The 26,567-nt window shown below is 43.7% G+C and overlaps 1 protein-coding gene and 1 long non-coding RNA gene across 2 annotated transcripts in view; one reads left to right on the forward strand and one right to left on the reverse strand.

The window, feature by feature from the left end:
• The first annotated feature begins 3,037 nt into the window (after nucleotides 1–3,037).
• Nucleotides 3,038–26,567, forward strand: part of LOC135896670 (uncharacterized) — a 94,415-nt gene continuing 70,885 nt past the window's right edge. The window contains exons 1-2 of the long non-coding RNA XR_011512942.1: nucleotides 3,038–3,303; nucleotides 5,628–5,683. This is a non-coding gene — a long non-coding RNA (uncharacterized lncRNA). The remainder of the gene's footprint in view (nucleotides 3,304–5,627; nucleotides 5,684–26,567) is intronic.
• LOC135896669 (uncharacterized) overlaps nucleotides 7,681–26,567 on the reverse strand; it is a 132,433-nt gene continuing 113,546 nt past the window's right edge. Inside the window, exons 15-16 of the mRNA XM_065425155.2 lie at nucleotides 23,082–23,207; nucleotides 7,681–7,978 (exon numbers count right to left, since the gene is read on the reverse strand). Of these exons, the coding sequence (XP_065281227.1) occupies nucleotides 7,784–7,978; nucleotides 23,082–23,207 (321 nt within the window). The 3' untranslated portion in view covers nucleotides 7,681–7,783. The remainder of the gene's footprint in view (nucleotides 7,979–23,081; nucleotides 23,208–26,567) is intronic.

Genomic DNA, 26,567 nt, shown 5'->3' on the forward strand with positions numbered 1-26,567 from the left:
ATTTGGCCGAGAAAGGCTCGACAGCGCCGTGCATTCGTCCTGCAGCCATGGCCTTTGAAAACTTATAGATCCGCTTCGCAACTCCTGCCTCATCGCCAGTGTTACGTACGGGGTCTGGCCCCGTCCGTGAAATGAGTGCGCATCGGTTGGTGGCAGAAAACAGACTGCGCTTATTTTCTACAAAAGACGCAGGCGAGAGCTGCAGGTGTTCGAGGGGGCAAACTCTCGGTCCCTGTCCGGTAGCCGAGACGCTGAGGGCTACGGAGGATTCTGAGAACTCGACTCGGCATGGGGTCGCTTCCCGTTTCTCTGCGCTGGTGCTTCGTCTAGCCGAGGAGCGATGGTACGTCGCTTCTCCACAACACAACCTTTCGCTAGCACAGCTACAAAAAGTGCGCCATCTCACCGTACACAACCGAGCACATAGTGACGTATGTCGTCGCAACATTATGCGGTATCAATAAATAAATAATAAAAAAGCGGCACAGGTAAGACGACTGCACAGTGTTCCAAAGGTGGCTCACCACGTCAATGCCACACATGCAGCACAGAATATGACAGTGCAAGAGTTGCGTTTTCACCATGACGCGGAAGCTTCAACCTACATCGACAAAAATATGACAGTGTCGTCTGCTGTTGGCGATAGTTGCCGACTTCGAACAGTGTTGCTCTGCGCACTGACGAATGTTTGCGAGCTTTCAACAGAGTCTTGTCCCCAAACCGAAGTGCGGATGCAGGCGCATTCGAACCGCTCGAGCTAACTAATAAAAAAATAACTAATAATACAGCAAACGTAATAACAATAACCTGGCACAATGCGAAATATTGCTGGTCGCCAGCACACGAGGCTGCCAACTCGCTGATGCATGTTGCCAGTTGCAGGTTACCTATTTGGTCAACCAGAGGGCGCATGTGAACCGCACCGCATCTTGCGGTTTCAGCGTAAATGCAATTTTGTGACCGATCGCGACGATCGCCCGTTTTTCACGATCCGCATGCATGCGGTGCGGCGTGCGGCGATGGGCGGTTTGAGCGTAAATCGGCCCTTATGGGTCTGTCGTGCGAATCAGGCGTGCCAGAGCCGCCTTAACGAGACCCTCTCCCACAGTATTAACCGTACGCGCGTTTCGTGCGGTTGTGTCAAAAGCGGTGGGGGCAGCAAGAAAAGATATCGTAGATAGAATGTGAGTGTAATGTTGGCGTGTATGAGGTTCCCTTTTTGGGCATAACGATAACTCAATCTCGCAGATGAGTTGGTGTACTTGACAGGTCAGTTTAGGGGCATTTTCACTTTTGCATGACGTAGCATCTAGCCTGACACCTCCTTGCCGCGAAGGACGTTCTGCTCACTGCGTTCGGCGCCTGCTGAAAGGGATAATTGTGACTGTGGGCTTCTCTTATTCCCTTGGCTTCGCCACTCTGCGGCTTCCACTTTGAGATTAATGCACGTCACAGCGACTTAGCTGCAGGAAGCTTCCCGACCAGATGCTTTAACGCTGCTATAGCCTTAGCAGTGGCGTCCCTGGTAGGTATAGGTAACCGCAAAGTAGAAGTTATCCGTCGCAATGCGATACTATGCAATTCGTTCAACTACGCTCAATCGCACGCAGGAGAAAAAGATAGAAAGCACACGACTTGATTCGACACTGAACAGAAGGCGTGAATGTAATCTATTCGAACATACCACAGTAAAGTGTTCTGACAGATCGCTTTCGAAGTATTTTGACTTTTGCATGACACAGCATCTGGCAACGTCTCGCTATACACGCTGGTTAGATGGGTCTATCGTTAGGCGTAAACCAGTCCGACATGTTTCAGTTTCAGTTTATTGATGCTATTGAAATTGTGTACAGGAAAAGTAGAGGACATATTTGAAATTGAACACAAGTTCACCAAGTAAATATAATAAATATATTTAGGTGTTTCGAGGTCTATCTTGGATACCTTGCTCACAATGTATATTGAAGGCTATGACAGTAGCCTATATATGAAGTTGTTGGTGCAATGAGCGCAGCAAATATCGGGCACATTGCCTCGTGTCAGTTTTATCGCGTGATGTGTGGTTTGTATGTGCCGTCATTCTAATAGCATACGTGTCGATAATCACTTTTCAATGGCGATTACAGATACCTAGTCCCAGTCGGTTCTATGTTCCGTCTTTTCGCGGTGCTCAGATCAGGCGTTCAAGACACTGTGTGCTTCTGCAGCCTCATTTTGAAGTTGCGTCATGAGTCGTTTATGGTTCCCAGATTCGCCTATGGAAACAGTGTCGCAGTCATTGCTTGCGATCTTGCAGACGGCACACTGGGAAGCTAATGCAATCTAGGCAGTCCTTGATGCGTACAACTTGTGCTTGCAGTTTGCTAGTTGGGATGTCCGCTTACTTGGATACTGTAATTTTTGAAGATACCAGCAATCCTTCCATTTAAGCTATAAGCGTAGGAGATTGCTGCACGTTTTTGTCATGAAACCCTTGCAAAATTCAGCGCCGTGGTTGCCGGGAGAAACCAATACATTGTTTCCATGTATTTAGGTGGGAGCTTCCGAGCTAAAGATTCCTCCTATCCGACTAATGTTTCATTCAAGCAGGTAACACGTGTGGGGATGCGCGACTCTCACGCGTCCCCTGAAATGTTGTTTTCCCGTATAGCTCCCGTCTGCTGTAATACAGCTTCGCCACGTGGCTCGGTGCCAGCGACAGTCTGTCTGGTTGAAGCGCCTTGCGCGAGCTGGCACGAGTGTTACTCTGTTAACGCCAGCTAACGGCGAGGTTACTTGGGCGCAAAAATGAGAAGGCTCTTCCAGTGGGGGAAACTCCCCGGTTTCGGTGGCAGAGGTAATTGGCCCCATCTCTCTATTGGGTGTGCCCGAAAATTCGTTTCCCTTGCGTGCCCTAGTTAGATCATCGCGCGCACGCGCGCCGATCCAGGTGGCAGAGCCCTCCCCCTCCCCGCCCGCCCCCCAAAATACTCTCCAATCGCCCTCCCTCGTTACTCCCTCGCAACTCCGTCACCTTCCACTGTCTCCGCGGGCACGCCATGCGGCCCCGCCGGCCCGGCGCCAGCTCAGCCCGCTGCATGACGTTTCTTGTTTCGTTACGTGCTGTTATCGCGAAGCGTGTGCGGCTGTGCGTTGACCAGCATGGGTAGTTTCGTCAGTTTCGTGGCCCTCGGTAGCTGTATGTTTGTGCTCCACAATGGTTCAGCCGTTTCACGACTCGTACCGCTCGTGCATCGTGCAGTGGTGCAGAAATACCTCAAAAACAAGCCCTGTAAGGTTGTTCCAGGTGCCTAAAGACAACAGGTGAGCGCTCAGACGCAAGGACATCAGAATTCGCATGTACACGAACACAGCCCTGTCCATGTGTATACTCCGTGAGGCCTTGGATGTCGTTGCGCCTTCATGGTGCTAAACTTGCCTCTTCCGGGTAGATAAAGCTGACACATAGATGTTCCTCGTCATTGTCCCCTGGTCCATGACTTCTGTGTTTGTGTGCCAAGCATCAATCTGCAACTTCAGTAACTTGCCCAGCTTTCCATACCGTCCTCAGTGCTTTTTCTGTATGTCACGTTTACGAACGTACTACCAGCTGAAAAATTACTGTTCGTGTTTGTGTACTATCTCAGTAACCGCCGATAGGAAAACCGCGAGAACTACCTTCATGTGTAGGCATGATACGCTTTTTTTTCTTCTGGAAGGCATGAGCATAGCAAATGTCCTACATGCAGATTTTTGCAGTTCGTGTTTATTTTACAAAGGGGTGCCCAGTAGGTACGACTTAGTGCCTTATGTGAGGTAATTTTATTGCTAAGGATTGCATTCGGGTCGAAAAAAAAAGTAGTGTTGTTGGCCTATTTTGCCTCGACTTTAGTTGAGGAATAAGCCTTTTATTCCCCTGCCACCATTACTCAAGTTGTGGCCAAGTGCAAAATAATAGATAATTTGTATTTACGTTTTTAGTACAATGTTATTTTTGTTCTGCCATGTCTTTTTCAATTTCTTCAGCAGTAATGAGCATGTCACGCATTTCATATACATTCGTGCAGATTTATAAGTAAGCTCCTTTTCTGCTATGCCTCTCAATCAAACAATGCTGGCATTTGATTCTATTTTAGGTGTTTTGCGTATCATTGCTTTTGCCATTACCAATGCGTTACCAGTGAGTTACCATAAATACTTTTTGAGGTGTCCTATATTTAAATTCTGGTTAAGGCTAAGTTGGGACAAAATTTCATTGCTGTAGGTAGGAAATCTGTTCGTAAATAGGGATCTTTTGCAGGTCCAGCCAGCACTAAACGAAGAAAATATTTGACATAATATATATGCATTAACCCAAGTTGACAGCCTCTGAGTAAGTTATGCAGAGCTGTATACTGTCACAAAAATATTTTGAGGGGCAACGTGAGAGGCTACTTAAATTAGCTTTGTTACAACCATGATGCAGGCCCACTTTTTCAGGTTTTGCTGAAATCTGAAACATTGCAAGAAATTCGTATAAATTTTTGTGAATATGCTTGTACTCTGTTCACCATCACATAGCTGGTCTTGAATGTACGCCTCTAAGCTACAGTGAAGTATATCCAGCTGGGTGAGTATACTGTTAATTAGTACTCCTGGAAGTATTATGATATGCCCTTTGTTTTTTATGAAAGGCATTTTAAGCAAATATAGAACGTTTTTTTTGCCTATGCTTGGAAGAACAGCGGAACAGTATTAGCGCTACATATTTAAGAAAACGGAATTTATTGGCCGAGTTCTCATAACATCTACTAAGCATTGAGGTTATCATTCATGAATTTCTTGAAATCTTTTAACACAAATCCAAACTTAGTTAACAAGAGACAAATTTGACTCCTTGTGAGTAAATTCACGTTTGAAAGATAATTATCTTGTCTAGTAGAAATCTGAAGACTGTGCCAGTAAGCATGCTCAACAAAGGATGAACCATTGTTCCTGTTCTTTAGCGCCTGTGAGAAGCTTCATAATTTAATATTGTGTAAACAAGCAAACAGTTTACATCTGTTGTGCTTGTCAACAAATACTGGTGAATGAAAATTGGCGTCTACATAAAAATGTACTTCAACTGGTACGTGTTGATATACCCAAATTATCATTCCGCTTTAATGTATAAAAACTTTGGTTTAACAGAACCCTACGCACCTTCAGAACCAAAAAGAAGAGCCTTCTTTAGAGGTGTTAAACATTTCAGGATGCCGGCATCATAGGCAAAGCAACACATTGTTGAAGAAGTGTATTGTAGTGCTTTTCGAAAGGCAGAAAAAATTTCGCATGAATCTGTGACAAACTTATTTTTGCAGAGTAAAGATCAAAATAATTTGTCAGTCACTCTCATGCTATGTTCTGGAGGCAAATATTTCTCATGCAAATATACAAATGTTAAGCCGAATCAGGTGTGAAACTGATCTTGCAGTTAGCAGAAATCAGTGCTTTGGTAGAGCTATTCTATTGACCTGAAATATTGTCGAAAAGTCAGAGCTATAGTCTGTTCCAGTTTGAAATATGTAAGAAGTAAATTTTGCACCAAATATAGAAATATTGTTCAGATATGGCCAAGCTGACCTTATTTGAAAACACCCTGTGCAGCATTCCTATACTTCTTTTTGCAGAAATTCAGTGGGCCATGATCTTGTACCTGCCAGCACCACTCAAGTGTCATCATCAGGTAGCAAAACAGTTGCAATATCTGCTTGTAACTGTCATTTGTAAACTTAACCAAGTATAACTATAGAGGATATACTTGTCTTCGCCTTAAAATATGCACACATGCGGTACTCTAGTGCCAGGTTTGCTATTATGAAATTAAATTGGCTGACTGTTCAATGTGGTTATTGAAATTCGTGTTTTGTAGTGATTAAAAGTGGTTGGACGAGAATTATCACTGGAATCAACGCTTTGTCTATCAAACATGTCGTCATTTGAGCAAATGATGCCGTCACGAAGACTAGTCCCCTAAACAAAACATTCACTCCAGTGACATTTCCTGTTTGACCGCGGTTACTGAGTTCAAGCCTCCATGTTATTTTTAATCTCTCTCTTGTTTTCATTTTATATGTTTGAATTTCAATATCCTTGTATGCGGACAAACTTATTAAAAAGTTAAATATGATTACCTTTCTGCTTGAATATTTAGATAGACTAATATTTACGTGTAAGAAAACATTACAACTGCTTAAACAAATAGGGCAAGCTTTTCACAGTTTTTCTTAACTACAATTCTGGGCATGTCTACAATATTCGTAACCTTTGTTGTAGTGGTTAATATATTGATTTGGCACTCCAATAACTGTTGGCTTTTATGTGGCAAAGTTTTTCACACACCTTCCTTGTTCTTCGAGTACCATGTATTATAAAACAGCAGCTCCGAACTGTTACAGAATTAATTGTACAAAGCCAAAAGACAACTTCTCATGAGGAGGAAGTGAATATGTTGCAGCCGTTGACAACTGAAGAGGATGTCAATGAAGCTGAAATAAAGCTGCGGTCCAGCCAACAATTATACACACAAATGGCAGGAAACAATAGGACAAATGAAATTCTGGTTGTACTCTTCCTCGTAAACCTTGATTGACGCAACCAAGATGGCCGACCTCAGGCTGAACATGTAAATGAGGTGTGAGCACGTTTACCAATCACATCATGCCTGCCGACTTGTGTCCCCGCACCATCCAAGCCTTAAGTGTGTCTCACCTTTAACTCTGCTACTAGCGGAAACGCGTCCACCTCAATTGTTAAACGTAAATCAGAGGTGTGGCACAGACTGCTTCCGGAATTTTACATATACCGTATTATCATTTTGTTATGGTTGAAGCAAGCAGTGTGTAATATTAAGGTTCTGTTGAGAGCGCTACATGCCCACTTACAGCCTACACGACACAAGCGATCAAACGAATTTCATGACGCCCTTTCTAGAGCTCAGTTGTTAGGTAACCGCCAATCGGAGGCAAGCTATTCATTGAAAGAGGGCTATGCATGTTCGCCGGCAGAAGAAATGTTTGTAAATTTTGTTGTATATCCGCAGCAAAATTTACCTTCGTTGCAGTACATCACTGGATCTGTCAAATCAAGGCACACCTCCATGCTGCCAGCAAAGTACACTAAAATAACCACATACATGATTCTCTAGTTTGGCAACACACTGTTCAGCCTGGTTATGGCAGTAAAGGTAGTTGAATACATTGTTTTAATCTTATGGATTCTTTGCGTCTTACCAGGTACTTTGAAATTCAAAATTTGAAGGCACGTATATAGGTTTATGCCTTGGCTAGTTTGGGCTTCAGTAAAAGTAAGTGTCTCATGTTGGCATCTGAAGCGGCGTTCTAAACTACAGCAGCTGGGTTCTCTACCGATTAGGCCATACCCATTTGCATAGGCCAAGTAAATAACAACCTAACTACGCAAGTTTGCCAGCTCGCGCTTTGAGATGCTTGGTGTGTGAGGCACATTGCATTACAAAAATTTGCTTAGAAAAGCTTAGCGCACCATTTTCCCCCATCATTTCCTGTGGCAGCTATATAGTGGTTTGAAATACCGAGCTGCACTGCACAGCTGACAGGATTGGCCCAGTTTGACCTCACCCCATTTTTATGTGCCTGTTTAACCTCACGCTATCGTAGTTTACTATAGGTATCCAGGTAGCCGATCTGTCCACGTAAAATGAACTTATGAAACAATGTATATGGTTTATTTTTTGACATGTTGTTTGAATAAGTAAAATGTCATGAAAGGAGATGAACAATGAACGAGGTAATGCACAGGCCTCCTACTAGCCAAGCACCATGCACTTGCCCTCTTGGGCTGCCGACGTGTAATTTTGTTTTAGAAAGCCGGCCAAGGCCTTCAACATGATGAGCCGGTGGTAAAGTCCGAAGCCGCATTTGTTCATGTAGTCTTCAAACTGAATGTTGACGGCAGCCAAGGTGTAGTCGACATCCACCGCATTCCGCTTGCTCTTGCATACCTGCACATGAAACAACGTCTAGTGACGATACGGCACAAAGAGATAGTTTTAATTTTGGCGCGAAGTTCGGTCGATGAATAAAAATACATAGATTCATCAACTTGGTTTGTACGCCAACTGCAACCCCGAGTTGGATGAAGTTTGTTCTGCTTCCAGCGCTAAGTTGAGGTGAATGCAAGAAGCCCAAGCTTGCACTTTGAGCTGGATGACAGCATATTTATTCAACAAAAGACCTATTCTATGGCATAATTCACTCGGGATTATTAACGTTTACGTATTTACAGCAGAACATGATAGCCCATTTCCAAATTTTAGCTGAACAAAGTAATAGTTCATACTATACCTATACTAGAGTTCATATAATACACAAGTACGTTATATTATTAAAATAATACGTTATTATTTATTGTAATGCAATTAAATCAATACATATAAAAAGGTATGTCGACATTTTGCATTTTTCGTTCTTTAAAGTCTTAGTAATGATAGCGGCAAACAAAAACGTAAAGAAACTTGCTTTATGAAACACACTAACTATTGGATCTACGAAATTTTATATCAATGTCGTTGCACGACTAGGATACTTATAAAACACTGTCCAACTAATAATAAAATAATAAATGGGTACTTACATTCTGATTTAAATCACTGACTTTACACATACCTTCATCGTGAGCGCAACGACAACCGAGGTGAACGGCTATAGCACGTTGCCATTTCCTTCTTCCACCAATTCTTATACGTTATCGAAAGTGTCATTAAGCCAACCATGGTTTATAAGACTTTCTTGTGAGCCAGCACGGTAAAACACTAGATCTTTTAATTTACTAAAAACTGGATTTGGTTTAAATCACATATAGGAGATAGCACAATTCTATTCCTAAGCCATTAGTGAGTGCGCAATGTAATGCTTAAAGCACAGCACCAATTTATTTGTTTAGTTCAGTATGCCGTTTTTCTAAGAAACGTCTTGCCAAGAACACCACATTGTAGTTTTTTTCTCAGCTGCATAATGTATTTGATTTACACATCATCAAAATTGGAGAAGTACTAGATATAGCAAGTACTTCCAGACAGAGCTTGCTTATTTTAAATCGTGCTTAGTACTTTCTTTGAGAAGCAGTTTTGTACGTGTAAGGCTCAAAAAGCATGCTTGAAGTGATGAATACATAACATTGCATAGATACTGCAAAATAACAGTGTTACATCAAAGTGAATGCATGTGTACTTTGTAAAGTTCGCTGGACCTATGTGTATACAGGAAAAATTTCCTTGTACTCAACTCAGATAATAATAAGGGGAAATGAGACGTCCACCCAAACGTAGCTGAGTGCTACAAAGGAAACCCCATAAGGGTTTCTCTAAGGAAAAGCGGCGCAGTTCAAGAAAAATTCGTCCCGGTTCGGGACTCGAACCCGGGACCACCGCCTTTTCTGCACAGCCACTCTACCTCCTGAGCTAACTAGGTGGATAGCAGATGGCAGGGCGAAGTCGAATTTTTCAACAACTCGAGGCAAAGACAAGAGTTTGACGTAATAGTACTGTGGGAACCCGCAAGATGGAGAGAAGTAATTAATAAGGGTAAATGAGACGCCTACCCAATCATAGCTAAGAGCTACAAAGAAAACCCATTGGCTGCTCCGGAAAGGCGGTGGCCCCGGGTTCAAGTCCCTGACCAGGACGAATCTTTCTTCCACTGCGAGGCTTTTCTTTAGAGGGACCCGCATGGGTTCCTTTCGGAGCACTTAGCAACATTTCGGTGGACGTCTCATTTCCCCTTATTAATTCTCTCCACCTTGGGGGTTTTCGCAGAACTACTACGTCAACGCAGATATGATAATGTCGGACCAATACTGCTGCAAAATGTTTTTCATGGGCTAAAATAACTCCTTAGATGGTGGCAGACACAAAAATAGAATATCGAACACATGATAGGTATTATTTTTTCAGGTTCTTTTTTCGGCACTGACAATAATGACAATAGTCTTGTCTTAACATTCAATAAAAAACCAAACAATGGTATACTAAATTCTTGTAAATGACCAAAAATATTTTTTTCATGAAGGCTCGTATAACTATAGATGCCTTATACTTGATTTAATTGCAGACTGGGAGAAAAGGAGAACTGCCAAAGATGATGTAAAGAGTATGGTCCGCTGCAAGACAACAGGAGCCGTGGCATTAAAGAGGGCAACCCGCATTCCGGAACCAGCTAGAGGCAGGTACCTTCTCGCAATATGTCAGGAACGTGTAGCAAAATTGTCGCCGGTACATACCATGCAACAAATTATAGTGCAGGAAATCAAATGCCTTTACAAGATAGGCCACCATTATGTGTTCAATATTTCAACGAACATTGAACTGCCGAATGCTCTACGCTCGTGCAACTTCATCTGTCGTAAACTATCACGTGCTCATTTGTATCAATTGTTATATTAGCATGGGGTGCATTTGGGAAAACAACATGACAGCTATTTTCAGCTGCGTGCTGAAAGAATGCCACACACTTGAATGTTGCAAACACCTTTCAAACAGTGAATGGCCTCCTAAATTACCATCTTGCCACGAAAGGGCTAAACGGGCTTCCATAATGCTTCATTTGACCATTCAAATTAGGCCTTTTTCTTTTATGTTCCAAACCACGGGAAGCTTCTGATGACATCCACCGAGTTTCCCCTGTGAAGGCCCACGTCTTTTATCTCTTCCTTTCTCTTTCGTTTTCTATAAGATAGCGTTAAGGGCACCGTGTCCCAAGAAATCCGCTGTCTCGTCGGCTTCCCGTGTGCGAAACTTTTTGTATATGTTTAGATATATGTATATGAAATGCCTTGCTATATGACACCTGGTATATGCTGGTTATATTGTCGCGACATTCCATCACAAAAGTTGCTGATACCTTGTCTTACATTCTTGGCAAATCACGAGAAGCCAACAAGCACTGAGACCAAGGACAACATAGGGGAAATTGCTTGTGCTTAATAAATGAAATAAATAAACGATAAATTAATGGAAATGAAAGTGGATGAAAAAAACAACTTCCCGTAGGTGGGGAATGATCCCACAGCCTTCGCATTTCTCCTTAACAAAGTAATTCCTCGCAATTTCGAGAATGACTGCCGTGAAACAAATGTCACGAATCAAAACGCCGACAGCGCATGTCTGTCATGATAAATTTCCTCACACTTAAATGTGTAAAGTGGTAAACAATACCAGAAACCTTAAAATGGTGCAATTTTCTTGATATGGCTGTGCACTACCTCCAGGATCAGCTCACGCAAGAGGCGGCATTTTTACGAGAAAGCTCGCCTTGATGCGCAGCGTTCGCCGCTAGCGTTTCCTGGTAAAAATTACGGCTACCTAAGCTGCAGTTGCTTGGAAGCGTGAGAAGAGGTGAGGGATCTTTGAATGGCATCGCGTTCCACTCATAAAGGCAAAGCGTGAGCGTCCTCCAGATTTCTAAATATTACAGCGAAAGCCATAAAATTTAGAAATGCAATTACAATATGAAAAAAATAATTGCGTACCGTACATAAATTAAGTTTGGCAGGTGGTTTTCCTTGGGCTCTTAATGGATGAAGCTGCATTACTCAGAGAGGCGAACATTACTTGCAACAGGAATTCAAGTGCACATCAAATAACGAACCAAGTTTGCCTAAATCACTTGGACTAATAATTTCATTAATACATGGAAGCGCATATTGATCATGGTGAATTGAAGCCGGGGAGTTGCCAATGCACGTCAATTTGGAAAGAATTTTAAAGCTAGCAGCAGTTATGCGGTAATCGCCATCAATCTTACGGGAATATCTACTTTCATAAGGTCTATTTTCTGACAATATAAGTTGATTAGCCATGCAAAAAAAATGAACTGGAACAATATGGTTCCAGTTCGTCTCTAATGAAGTTCCAACGCCTCATGGTAGAAAATTAGTGAACTCGTGCCTCGAAGCTGATACCAGCCTCACAATACGTGCAAAGATAATTTGTCCCGCATGACCAACGGATCCAAATCATGAAACGCAATATGTGTCCTAAGGAAGCGAGTTAGAATGTTAATTAGTTAGTTTTAATTAGTCAGTCGCGTATTTTGAGTTTTCCTGCAATAAATGTCCACCCCTTCTAGTATTAAAGCTCAAGAAACAGAGCGGTTGTGTCTTACACAAAGCACTAATAAATATTCTGCTGAACTAAAGCAACCCATTGTCTTAGTGATTACGTTAGCTAAGCAGCTAACACAATAAACACTTATCAAACAGACGTGTTCATTAGGTCGACGGCAACAGTTCTTATTGAATGGCTTTGTGAGAGTGTTCTTCCTCTGACATTATCAAAATTGAATCGGCATCCTGGCCCTGCGAGAGTGGACGTCCAGTGAAGCTGTTGAAAACCACGCTTAGGGGCGCATGCAATGCTTGATTGCTTTAAATTAATCGTAGCAATAGAAATTTATAGTAATGGTAGTAATGGGAGTAATGACAATTTTGAAAGCCTGCTGCCACTGATCTCATTGTCACTTTTTTTTCCCACTGCCGCACCTCGTATTCACGCGGCTCCACGGGAGCCCTAACTGAGCGCTGCCTCCCCGTAGCAGTTCTACAACAACAATGAAATCAGTTGCTAGGCTGGTTGTTTCATATGCGAAAGGCTAGTGACGTCACTCCCCCAGTGGCAAGCTGCGGTCACCGCAGCACACTGTGCAGCCGTATAATCTTTACAGGGAAAATGTACGCGGGGAGCGCCACGCGCTTCGCATTTTAACAGGAGCATCAATTATATGGTTTGGATGCTTGTTCTGCGCTTGTTCTTTATGGAAACGAATGCTGTTCTGTATGTTGTATGCGCGATTCCAAAGCACAAAGCCTGCTTCAGCTTCGCCGCGGGTCGGCCCGGTATTGCACAAGCTCCGCGATCGGCCCACATTTCTTGACAACGGACATGGACGCGAAAAAATTAAAAATTATATTATGGAGTTTTACCTGCCAAACCCATTTTCTGATTATGAGGCACGCCGTAGTAGACGACTCCGGTATTTTCGACTGCCTGGAGTTCGTTAACGTGCACCTAAATCTAAGTACACGGGTGTTTTCGCATTTGGCCCCCATCGAATTTCGGCCATAGATTGGGAAGCGCATGGATTGGGCAGAATTGGGGATAAGAGATAATGTAGAATACCTTAGTAACTTGCGATTCGCAGATGTTATTGCCTTGCTTGGAAACTCAGGGTACCAACTGCAATGCATGCTCACTGACCTGGAGAGGCAAAGCCAAAGGGTGGGTCTAAAATTAATCTGCAGAAAACTGAAGTAATGTTTAACAGCCTCGGAAGAGAACAGCAGTTTACGACAGGCAGCGAGGCACTGGAAGTTGTAAAGGAATATGTCTATTTAGGACAGGTAGTGACTGCGGATCCAGATCATGAGACTGAAACAATCAGAAGTATAAGAGTGGGCTGGGGTGCGTTTGGCAGGCATTCTCAGACCATGAACAGCAGGTTGCCATTATCCCTCAAGAGAAAAGTATATAACAGCTGTGTCTTACCAGCAGTCACGTATGGGGCAGAAACCTGGAGGCTTACTAAGTGGGTTCTACTTAAATTCAGGACGACGCAACGAGCTATGGAAAGAAGAATGATAAGTGTAACGCTAAGGAATAAGAAAAGAGCAGATTGGGTGAGGGAACAAACGCGAGTTAATGACACCTTAGTTGAAATCAAGAAAAAGAAATGAGCGTGGGCAGGGCATGTAATGAGGAGGGAAGACAAGCGATTGTCATTAAGGATTACGGACTGGATTCCAAGGGAAGGGAAGCGTAGCAGGGGGCGGCAGAAAGTTTGGTGGGCGGATGAGATTAAGAAGTTTGCAGGGACGACACGGCCACAATTAGACACGACCATGGTTGTTGGACAAGCAAGGGAGAGGATTTTGCCCTGCAGGGGGCGTAACCAGGCTGATGAGGATGATGATTAAATGCGGCCGCCGTGGCCGGGATTCGATCCCGCGACCTCGTGCTCAGCATAGCCAAGGCCATAGCCACCACGAAAAAATGCCCACCAATGAGGGGGTAACGGCTTCACTGTAAAATGGGGTAGAATATGTATATTATTATTATTATTATTATTATTATTATTATTATTATTATTATTATTATTATTATTATTATTATTATTATTATTATTATTTCCTGTCATAAGGCTCTGCCTACTGATGGAAAAATAATGGTGTGTGCTCAATGCAAATATTCATATCATCTAGGACACTCATGTTCTGGAATAGCAGCTAACACTTTCACTACTATGGGGAATGCTGGGTCTGTAAAACGTGCAGAAGTAACAAGAAACTAAACAGCGGCACAGAGGCTGAACTGGAGGATAACAGTGGTTCTGAGTCATCACTGTTGGATGAGCTAAGGGAAATCCGAAAAAGTTTGCAATCATTGCCGATTCTGCATAAGAAGGTTGATTCTCTCCTACTACTGCGGGAAGAGTTCACGGCTGTATCGAAAACAGTTAAGGAACTCGAAGGATCGGTGTCGTTTTTTTCTGAGAAGTATGATTCTGTTTGGAAACAACAAAAGGACATTCAGGAACGTCAAATGTCTGATTGCGCTAAACTGGAAGCTCTGAAAACAACAGTGGTAACTCAGGCAGCAGTAATACAAAAGCTAGAAGAAAAGCAAAATGAAAGTGAGCAGTACAGCAGACTAAAGAATCTTGAGATCCACGGTTTGCCAGTGAAAAGTAATGAAAGCCTAACACAAACCATCACGCAAATGGCAGAAAATCTGGACCTCTCGGGGTTTTCATCTGACGATATTGCAGCCGTACACCGCTTAAAAGTCAAAATCAGTGGTACACCTGTGGTCTTGGTGCGCTTTAAATCTGTAATTTGGAAGGAAAAATGGCTTGAGGCGCAGGGAAAGCTGAAGAAACTACGTGAAAGTGCATCTTTTCCAAAGATCTACTTCAATGATAACTTGACCAAAGTTAACCGTGATCTCTTCTGGAAAGCGAGAACGAAGGCAAAAGAGGAGGGTTATCAGTTTTGTTGGACGAAAGGAGGCAAGATCTTCGTGAAAAAGAATGAAACAGCGTCTCTTGTTCGAATTGGTAAACAAGCAGACCTGGAAAACATTGCTTAGCCAACATGCCTTTTTCTTTCAGTGAACTACCAGACTTCAGTTCATTTAAAACAGAATTTCTGTGCAGCTCTGATGAAGATTTTACCATTATGAGCGTTAATATTCGAAGTATTCGTAAATACTGGGACGAATTTAAATTTCAGGCTGAATCGGCAGCTAACTTTGTAGACGCATTTGTGATTACAGAAATCAATGTTTCCCAGGCTTGTCTTGATACGTTTACATTACAGGGCTTTTCCGCACATTTTGTTACACGAAGCGGGCGTCGTGGCGGGGGCATTGCTCTCTATGTAAACGACAACTGTGAAGTTTCTTCTATTGATGCATCTTTTGTACATGCCGAATCTATGATGGTTAAACTTTGTAAAAGGTCATTTTCTGTCCATATATTATCGATATATCGACCACCCTCATGCAGCCTGTCACGTTTTCTTGTTGAGCTTGAAGAAGCTCTGCGGCAGTGGAGCTCAGTGGACCAATTTTGCTTGATCGGAGACTTGAATATCAATATTTTATGCCCTGAAAAAGTGACTGTTTGTGATTATTTATCTACGTTGTCCGCTTATGGTCTAGAATGTACAATCGCAGCTCCTACTAGAGCGGAATTAGTTAATAATAGCCTAGTGCATTCTTGTTTAGATCACATAGCGGTCAGAGCTCCCTGCTGTTCATTTAGGTCATGTACTATTCTACAACGCATGGCGGACCACTATTTCGTAGCATGTCGTCTAGTTCTACCAGACGCGTCTAGAACGTTATCGGTTGAAACTGGATCTGGGCAGCGTAAATGCCTTGTCCCTACTGTTAATCAATCCAAGCTTGATAACCTTATCGTTTCGTTTGACTGGTCATCCTTAGCCAAAGAAGATACTTCGGCCAAAGTGTATGAAAGGTTCTGCATGCAAATGAAAAATTTTGAATTGCGTTGCACACGGCTGATAGCTAAGCCGATAAGGAAGGGTCACTGCTGGATGAACACGGAAATTCTTGCTTCCATTTCGTATCGAGACAACTTGTGGAAACGCTGCAAAAGAAATCCCAGAAATCAAAGACTGCGATTAGAATACAAGTCGGCAAGAAATAGAGTTGTTGCTCTTCTGCGTGGCGCCAAACGCCGTTACTTTTTTTATAAATTCCAACAATCTTCAAATAATGCAAGCAAAACTTGGTCTTTGGTAAATCATCTCAGAGGAGTGAGTTCGAATAGCCGTTCTATTTTCGGTTTTTTTCAACAACCTCCCACAGAAGTGGCTGATGCTTTCAACAGGCACTTTGTTAAAGCGTCCCAAAGGGCCCTTTCTCCATATACAAGCACTTCACCGTTAGGACATTCCGTATCTGCGTCGGCTTTTCTTCCGAAAATTTTGAAGGGTGATCTGGAGGCAATTATTTTCAGTTTCCGTCCTAACAAGCCCACTGGATATGATGGAATTTCTTTACACACCATCAGAAGGAATTTCAATGCGCTGTCAGATATTATCCTTCATATACTGAATGGTTTTCTGGAAGGCGACGAAATTCCAGAATGCTTAAAAACTGCAGTTATTGTACCATTACACAAGTCAGGGAAGAAAGATAGTATTGAAAACTATCGGCCAATTTCAATATTGCCGATTATTGCTCAGGTCTTAGAAAAATTTCTTTTCCACACTATGTCTTCTTTTCTTAACAAATTTTCTATCCTGACCAATCGACAGTTTGGCTTTGTTTTAGGGCGTGGTACTGTGGCACTGCTTGAGGAATTTTCAGATGAACTGTTTTCGGCATTTGATCAGAATCTTTTCACATGTGCGCTATTTTTAGATGTAGCGAAAGCGTTTGACACTCTGAATCCTCAAATCTTGTTAAGTAAACTGCATTTTTGGGGATTTCGTGGGCCTTTTTACAAAGTTCTCGAAAATTATTTGAGCAACAGATTTCAGGTGGTCTCTACTGATGATAAGGGCATATTTAGTTCTAAGCTGTCGGTAAAAGCTGGAGTTCCTCAGGGGTCCATTTTGTCGCCATTGTTGTTTAATATCTTTGTTAACGACTTCCCCTTGGCAATTTCGAAATGTTCAGTATTCCAGTATGCTGACGACACTGTATTATTAGCGAAACACCTTTCTTATAAAACATCCACTGAAATGTTGCAAAATGACGTGCACAAGGCAATGCTTTGGTTCTCTAATAATGGAATTGTTGTAAATGCCCAAAAAACAAAACTTGTTTGTTTTCGCTCCCCACTCAAGACTACTGTTATTAACTTGCCTCTCTACTTGCATGAGTCAGACTGTGTTCATTGTAAATGCGCACCTATTCCATACGTGGATTGTGTGAAATATCTCGGAATCTATTTCGATAGTAATTTATCGTGGCAACATCACTTATCACTTATTTGTTCGAAACTGAGGTCAGTAGCCTGGCTGTTATTTAATATCAAAAGTATTGCACCCTTGGCTGTAAAAAAGATTATAGCACAGGCAATAGGTTACAGTGTATTAAGGTATGGCATTACAGTCTTTGGCTTTTGCTCGGATCGTTGGAGATGCAGGGTTGACCGGATTCTAAAAAACATTCTTAAAAACGTTGCGTACAATTCCCCAATAGTAACATCTGCAAACATCTTCCGTGAACTTGGGCTACCAAACTTCCATTCATTACTTATAGAAACAGTTGTCGTTAAACATTTCTGGAATTCCGATTTCAAACAAAAACGTGCCGCCGCAAGGGAGCTAAGAAAACATGTCCGTTATGTTGTTCCACGTTCAGCCACAAGGTATGGCGCGGCCAGACGCTGTGCTTATGTGCCTGACATATTTAACAAACTACCAGAAGAGTTATTTAACGCGACATCAAAAAGAACGCTCAAACACATCTTAAAACAACTAGAGTAAAATTACCCTCTTGTACATTGCTTTTTTTTTGCATCGCATTATTTACCTCCTCAATTTTTGTTACATGTATAGGTAAACAAATGTTATCTTGTTCTTCTTAATTTTTTGCCTTTCATTTTTTTGTTTTTTTTTCTTTTATTCATCTCTCATCAATTTTTGTACATCTTTTGCCTTGTCTATGATATTCATTGGCACGGTCCTACAAGCCAACTAAGGCTTAGACCGGCCTGCTTGTGTTGTTTTGTATATTGTGTGGCAATAAACAATATTATTATTATTATTATTATTATTATTATTATTATTATTATTATTATTATTATTATTATTATTATTATTATTATTGCATATCCAATGCCGATCTCGTGATGTATGTTAAGTGGTTAATGAAAGCCTATAAATTTGCTCCTTTCATTGCTGCGTCTTTAGTGCAGAAGATACTGGCGCGCGCGCTCTCACGCACTCGTGCTGCGCGCTGCAACAGTCCTTATGATGACTTTGAATTACTAATTTTAAATTGAAGCTTTTTTTGCCTCTTTCTTCGACTTTCCGCTGCTACTGATGCTGCTGCAGTCTTGAATGCCCCTAACGCCGGCCACGTCGGGACGTAGTTGAGGCATGGCCATGTCACAAAAACGCAAAAGGCATGCGCTGTCGGTGTTTTGTTTCATTTCATTTGTTTATTAGCTGTCATTCTTAAAATGCCGAGGACGAACTCTTTAAAGAATGTAAGACAAGGTATGCACCACGGGGAGGGTCTGGGTGGTTGTGGTCACTTAGCCACTTGATGATTTATTTTATTCTGAAGGTACAGTTGTACACTGCAGACAGGAGGGGGCGAAGGTAGATACGGAGGCAAAACACACATACCTGAATTTAAAAAAAATACAAAAAACAATACAAAAAAGAAAAGGTCAAAATCAAACATATCCAAGTCAATAATTAATAAAATAAAGAAGAAGAGTGAGAGAGAACAGAAGGTAAAAAAATGAGCCAGCGGCTTCTTCGCCGATGCCTCACTGGGTGCACGCACCAAAGTATGCAAATCATCCTTATAATCAACATGCAAGCACGCTTCTTGGCCCATTGCCTTGTGGGTGCTTGTCATAGTGTGAAAGGCATCATAATCGTCAACGCATGGAAATCATTCCAAAGAGCTGGTTGGCGTTTGTACGATATAAACCGTCCGCCTTTTGGTCAATCCCCCATTGCAGACAAGTGCCGTAGTATGGAAATCATGATCATAATCAGCACGCCTGAACGCTTCATGGCCGGTCCTTCATTGTAGGTATGCGCCATAGTATGGGAACCATGTTCATGAACAGGCGGCACTCACCTCAAAGAGCTAGTTTGCTTTGATAGGAGATTTCCCTCCCCCTATATAGCAAACTACCCGCAGTGGGTTTGTGCTCTTGGATGGAAACCATCACGACCTGATTGAGCATTTTGTCGTTGTGAAGGCGGAAATGACGAGCGGGACAGATCGCTGCTCTAGATTCCGGGGAACTTCTAGTTGAACAGAGTGCGTTGCGCTCCTTCCAATCAGCCAGACAAAGAGGGCACTTCCCTGTCATACACGACGCAGACGTAAAGAGAAAACTGTGCCACGCCTCCATCCATTTTGTTATCCGAATATAAGCTCGGACAATTCCATGCCTGCTGTGTAGTGATGTCTAATTTTCGTAGTTATTTTGCTCTACGAGTCCAATACTTTCGACACATAGAGAAAGGGACCCACACACAGAGAGAAATCATTTTCCTCCACGAATTTGTGCATTCTCCGCATGGCCTTTGTTGCTACTCAGCTAACTCTTCACGAAGCGCTATTCCACCTTAAAAAACCCTCCATCTCCTTATGATTAGTTCCTGCGCCAGTTTAACTGCGCCCTAGTGCTGGCGCTGACTTTCGGCAGTTACATCCTTTTTCCCTGCGACCGCTGTAGTCCATTTTTGCTGCACTTACTGTTCTTGGATACTTCAGGCGCTTTCTTGGACTGCTGCTTTCGGACCTCTCTCATGTCGCTCTTCAGTTGCTACGAGCGAACTCCATAGGTGCCCGTCAGACTAATGAAAGTAAAATAGAAGTGGTCATCTAGCTAACAACACAACGTTTCACACCTGCACTGGGCGCCTACGTAATCGCGCCATGGTTCATTTGTAGTCAGATACGCCGAGCCCTAATTCTATGCGCATATTCATATAAAGAAAGAAACAGGCTGGCGCAGGGAGGGCGCGTTTAGTGACGCTATATTTGTGGCGTGTGGAAGTGTGCGCATTACAGCCTGTGGTGCCGGTGTAGCGCATGCGTGCATTAAATGCGATGAACTCCCTCAACCGAATTCTATTCCTGTATAAGCATCAAATAAAGGTACCTTCAGCAACACGGTTCGTTGCTACACCGCTGGAATGCGAATTGCGTTATTTTCGGCAATCGTCGAAAGATGTATTCTGCCGGAATTTCATTTCTTTTCACGTCGCTAGTCCCAGTCACTAAGCTTCTGTGCTTAACTGTTTACGAACTCCTCCCTGGTTTGCGTCAAGCACACTCCAAATAAACTACCACTTGTGAACCTGTAGGGGCATACCTTATAACGATCCACGTCATTGTCCAGTCTCAATTCATGCATATTATTCGTCATGCCTAGTGTCCAATAGTGATAGCGATGGCCTACGATGGCCTACGATGGCCTACGATGGCGACGACCTACCCCAAGTGAAATGGCTGAAGGAGTTAACTGGATTAAGTACAAAGAAAATTAAATGGACTCATTACAAAATGTAGTCTTAAGTGTGTCTGATCTTGCAGTGCTCGTTATACATTCTCGTTATACATAGAGCCCACCCCTTTCGGCAGGCATAGTGACCTCGACTTACAGGTTTCCTTCGCCTGTAGAGCTCGAAAGACAGATCAGAAAAACGTGGGCAAAGACTACAAAAGACATGACTTCGGCGCGGACATCCCCCTTTTCATTGTTTTCTTTTTTCGTGGTTTCCCAAACCTTCTACAATGAACCAGCTAGCCCAGCGTTGTAGCGTGTTGCTGTTTTTCTGCACTTTTAGCGTGGCTCAACAAATTTTTAAACAGGGCCTCATATTGAAACGATCCAAGCAATTTTCCCATTTTTGCACCCATGGTCATTGGCGTCATCGGCTCAGACGCCGCGAGATCTGCATTATTGCTGTGATTGTGCACTCTGCGGAACTGATGACAAGAACAAAGCAAAGTGAAATGGATCGTCACCAAATATTGGTCCAACATTCCGTGATGCTTCTTTTTTATGCGTTTCCTCCGTCCTGCTTAGCACACAACGGCGCAGCTGTAATCGCCATTCGGCGTCGTAGACAATTAGAGCAGGGTGCTTGGGTGAGAATATATTTGCAGTTACAGTCGCGGTCCATTCGCAATCTGCCAGCACACTGCGCCCACGCTAATCCTCACCGTACATTCACACGGTGGTTGGAGTGGAGCGTTTGGCAGCACGTACAAAATAACTGATCGCAGGGAAGGTAACACTCAACCACAGCGCCGTGCTAACACTATTCTATAATACTAATTGCAATGAGAAGAGTATGTTTCTGGGTGAGTTAATAATAAACACAACAAATTTTTATTTAAAGACCGGTATTAGTAGCAATGAATGAGCAGCAAATGAATGTAAAGAAGTCCTATGAGGGGACCGCTGTAATGATTTAAATTAAATGTGTTGCATTTGAGAGAGCAAGATAAGTTATAGCGAATCAATCAAGCTGAATTTCGGTCTATTGTCTAAATATTTGAGGACAATAGGAGAAAATTGGTAACTTTAAAAATAGAAGCATGAAGTTTACAAATCCGTAATTCTGCTATAAATACAGACATCGCCTCTCTGTAAACTGCATCTTTTGAGGCGCCGAAGCAGGGAAGTTTGATATATCAATTTATAGCCTAAGTGAAACTATTACAATGCTAAGATGGGTTTGGCAAAAGTTGCAGGAATTTCGTCCAACTTACGTTTATTTTAGGTACTGTTGATGATGATGATAGCAACATTATTGTACCGCCGGATAAGGAGGCACCCTACTCCCCATTCCCGGCACACAGGCCTTGGGGACGGGGGCCGGGACCACCGCGATTATAAGCGAGCAAAGAGGTCTTTACTCTTCGTGGCTTCTTCCGCAAGGCGGATGGTGTGTTGCTGTGGAGTAGGGTCCTCGCACCGCAGCAGGGCTTTCCAATCGGGCAAATTGCCTTTCAATCGACTTAGCCGCCATCTTCCTCCCTGAGAGCTTCTGGGCCGCTTGCTGCCATTCCACATGGCATGCCTCGCTGTTCACTAGGGGGCCCGCTTTCCCTTTCTTCTTTCTAACGCACCATTGCCCTGGCACGTTCAATTTTTCGGGATCGATCTCCGTAGCTTCTACGGTCTCCATCGTAGTCTCCGAGCTGAGCCTCCGCCAGAGGCGGTGGCTTCTCGCCGCTATGTGGAACCTTAGGCTTAGCTCACCATACAGCGCGTCGAACACTTCAAAGTCTCAGAATCGTGTTAAAACGAGGGCCAACCTTTCGAAAATTTCTCGGTGTCCGTTCCTCGAGTGCTGTTGATTCCAGCTAGAAACCAAGACCGTCGAATCCAACTTGTGCTCGAGCGGCCGTAGTCGACGGAGCCCATCGCACGGAACGATTTCTTCGTTCACATATACTCAAGTGGAAACCTCAGCCCTAAAGCCTCCTCCTAAACATTGCCTGGGTGCAAGCAGTTGTGCTGGTACATGATACAATGTTAGATGCTCCTACTTTATTCCCTCATGTGCTTTGTTGGAAGAATGCATGACAAACTGAGCAACTGACTGAACCTTAGAAGATGACGTAAACGCTACTAATATTTTTTTTTTCACGGTCCGATTCTTACCATAGAACTGTATTCACTTTACCAAACAGTCATAATTGCCACGAACACATCATAGTCATGGTTTTGGGCGCATCGTTCCAGGTTACTTCCGCTTACACAAACACACACCACACTCTCATAGACGCTCATGGGCACGTGCGCCCATACAATAGAGAAATATAACTGAGAAAAGACAACCCTTGACGTCATGGACAAATTTCTCACCTTAAGTCGAAGCGAAATGGCGCTATCATATGTAAACAGCCAGTTCTGCTGCCTGTCATACGCGAAAGGGGCTTCATAGGTTGCGTCGCTGTAGAACGGACTGTTGAATCCTCGGGTCGAGCAGGCCTGTCGGGGCAGAGGAACGACATTTCAGGCTATTGAACAGAAGTACCGTAACTACACTGCTTTCTGCAGTGTGTTCCACCAGCTAGAGGGCCAGTGCTGGTGACCAATGCTTCAGCGCAAGAGATGCAAGAGATTTTTTTCCTTCCAAAAATCATGGTTCTTTTCTTGTTGAACAGAATCTCAGCGGCAAGTATAAGGATGGCAACAATTGTGGGTACTAACATATTTAGTAGAAAAGTTGGCAGAAAGAAGGTGTCACCTCTCTTATAGATCTGCAGATTTGCACCTGTGAAAATTGATATAAACGTAGCAAAGGTTCATCAAGCACCAGTGCGCCAGGATTTCTGAAGCCACCATCTGCGCCGTGTAGCAAAAGAAGTCTGGCATTGTTGCTGACATCAGAAGACCAAGCTGCTAATTTAAGCCTGCGCAAACACCGATGACGTCGAGGTTCTTGCACTAGTCAGACGTGTGTACTGCGCCACACAGTTGCTGAATCCGGCAGCGCAAGGTTGAAGCAGAGCTTTTGTTTGAGCTAGTTGGCTAGACCTTTGTACACGTCGACATGACGGACACCCGTCCTGTCGACGTGTGTTTCAAAGTCGTCGCTTTTTGCGCGTCACGATACTCAAACCAGTCTAGGCTTAATGGATGCCACGTATTGTGCTTGTGCGACACAGAGTAACAGCACCCGATTAACACTCCATAAGATCTTCTATTTGAAAGCATGCGCGTGCGTCAAAGAATCGTACTGCGACACTCGCACCAGAACTCTGCAGGAACGTTAAGTTCGCTTCTTGGTAAAATAGCAGATTGATGTCAGCCACATCATTAAATGCAGTGGATGTTTTTTTTTTCGTAGTAATCTTTATCTTAATACACACGATAAATCAGGGCTTATAGAAGTAGGATATTTCACTCCGAGCGAAAGCCTCAGCACTCCGATCGAATCTTACCTGTCGTGATGGCTCAATGTGTACTTCTGCGGAACACGATGTTGTGGCTTCGTTTACCTTCCATGACCGCATCAGTTGCATGGGAGCGGAGGCAAGAACGCTCGTGTACTTAATTTCAAATCCCCCACCACCTGGCCTCACACATGGCCGTGTGTCGTTTCAGGAATCTGAATGCAACAGTTTGGTTTACTTCAAGCTGTTCTCGGCTTCACAGGGCTTCAGAAGAACTACGTACTGGCGTCAGATCACCATTGACACGTTTAAAATAACGCTGCACTTTACCAAACCGAAAAAACTTCATTACTAGGTTCCTTCATACGAGCTACAAAATTATTTCTATGATTTTGTGTTTTTTGAACACATAGCAATGTTTCATAATTTTACGTGCGGAGAGACACAAAGAAAGGAACTAATTACAAGGTATTTACAAGAGCAGTGCAGCGCAGACCAAGCTGAAAACCAGCTCGAGCCAAGCACAGATGCCCGTATTCGTCTTCATTTGCGCCATGTAGCTTCAATGTCTATTGCGTCTCAAGACAATCGTTGGCGTCCCAGTGCCGTTAGATGTCTGTGGGCAGCAGAGAGCTGTTGAGCCTGGCGACGTGGACGATATCACTGGCGGTCTGAGCGCAGGGCGCTGCGAGGCTGGCTGGAACGATTTCGTAGTTGACATCAGTGACTTCGCGAACCAAGCGATATGGGCCTTTGTAACAGGACAGGAGTTTCTCGCAAAGGCCTACTCGACTGGAATGCAGCCAAAGCAGCACTAGTACGTTAATGTCAGTTACAGAGGTCATACCGACGTTTCTGGTTCTCTTGTAACACTGATAGGTGAGCGCGTGCAAGTTGTCAAACATGGTCAGCGTGAGCGACGGCATCAAGGGCATATTGACATGTCGAGGTCGTAATCCATGGTAGCAAGGTGTGTACCTGTAGCGTTGGTTCATGGCCATACAAGAGGTAGGACGGAGAATAGCCCGCAATGTCAAGGCAATAACAATAATAGGCGAAGGTAATGTAAGGTAGAGCGAGGTGCCAATTGCGGTGACTGGCGGAAACTTATTTCGCCGTCATGTCTGTAAGGAGCGGTTCAATCGCGCCGTTAGCCTTTGGCTTGTGGATGGTAGGAATTCGTAAGCTGATGCTCGATAGCGCCTACGCGCATGCTGTAATCGATGACCTTGAACAAAATGATACGGCCACGGTCTTTGAGCAGTTGACGTGGAGCCTCATGCATCAAGATGAGGTCGTGTAACAGGAATTTTGCCACATCCGTTGCGCAGCTGAATGGGAGAGCGCACGTAAGGGCCTTTCTGATCGTGCAGTCAACCGGCACAGCAACACATCTTTTCGCCGACGCATATACCGGAAAAGAACCCAGGGAGTACAAGCCGATACGACTGAATGGCTTTACTGGGATTTCAAGTGGACGCAGGTAGCCAACTGGAAGCAGGGATGCTTTTTTTCGGTGTTGAGATGGCTCACAAGCTGTGACGTAACGTCGCACAGAACGTGCCAGACCAGGTCAGAAGAAGCGGCGACGTACTCTGTCGCATGTTCGAGATACGTCCAGCTGTCCAGCGATGGGTGCGTCGTGAAGTTCGTTTAGAACGGTGCAATGGAGTTGTTGTGGGATGATGAGTAGATCGGGCCTTTGGGATGAGCATTACGACCGTACAAAGTACAATCCCGGGGAACGAAGGAGCGTAAAGAAGTGTCTCCATGCACTCACAAACGTGTAGTGCATGGGGTTGTGCGGGTATCCTGGGACCTACAAGCGCGAACCCCCTGGTCAAATAAAGTTGTTTCGCTTTCGTCGAGCGCGGATTCAAAACGATGGATGAGCGCTTTTATTGAAGCACCGGGACCTTGCTCGTTGGCCATTCTGAGGCGCGGTGACATGGAGAAAGCACAAGAGGCATTCTCGATGACAGGTACGTCAGAGTTCCCAACGCGGTAACGCGACAAACTGTCCACAGTCTTTGTGCAAGCGTCTGGACTTGTGAACCACAGAGTATGAAAACTCTTAGAGGTTTAAAGCCCAAGGACCAAGCCAGTCCTTGCGGTCCTTCAAGGATGAAAGCCAGCAGAGAGCATGATGCTGGCTACTAAGGAAAATGCACGACCGTAAGGCAAGGGCGAAACTTGGCAACTGCCCAAACAGCAGTTGATTGCCAGTCGGTAATAAAACAGTGGCGCTCTGATGGCGAGAGGAGGCAGCTGGCATAAGCGATAACATGATCGTAGCCAGTCTGATTCGGTCCTAGCACAGCACATACATCATGACTGTATTAGGGTGGAAAGTTAGGCGAGTTGGTATACATTCATAATGATAACAGCGCGAACAAAATGACGATGGAATGACAGGAGACAGGACGAGCGCTGGAACTTGGGAATGAGCTGT

The sequence above is a fragment of the Dermacentor albipictus genome, chromosome 3 (assembly GCF_038994185.2).
Source record: "Dermacentor albipictus isolate Rhodes 1998 colony chromosome 3, USDA_Dalb.pri_finalv2, whole genome shotgun sequence".
NCBI lineage: Eukaryota > Metazoa > Arthropoda > Arachnida > Ixodida > Ixodidae > Dermacentor > Dermacentor albipictus.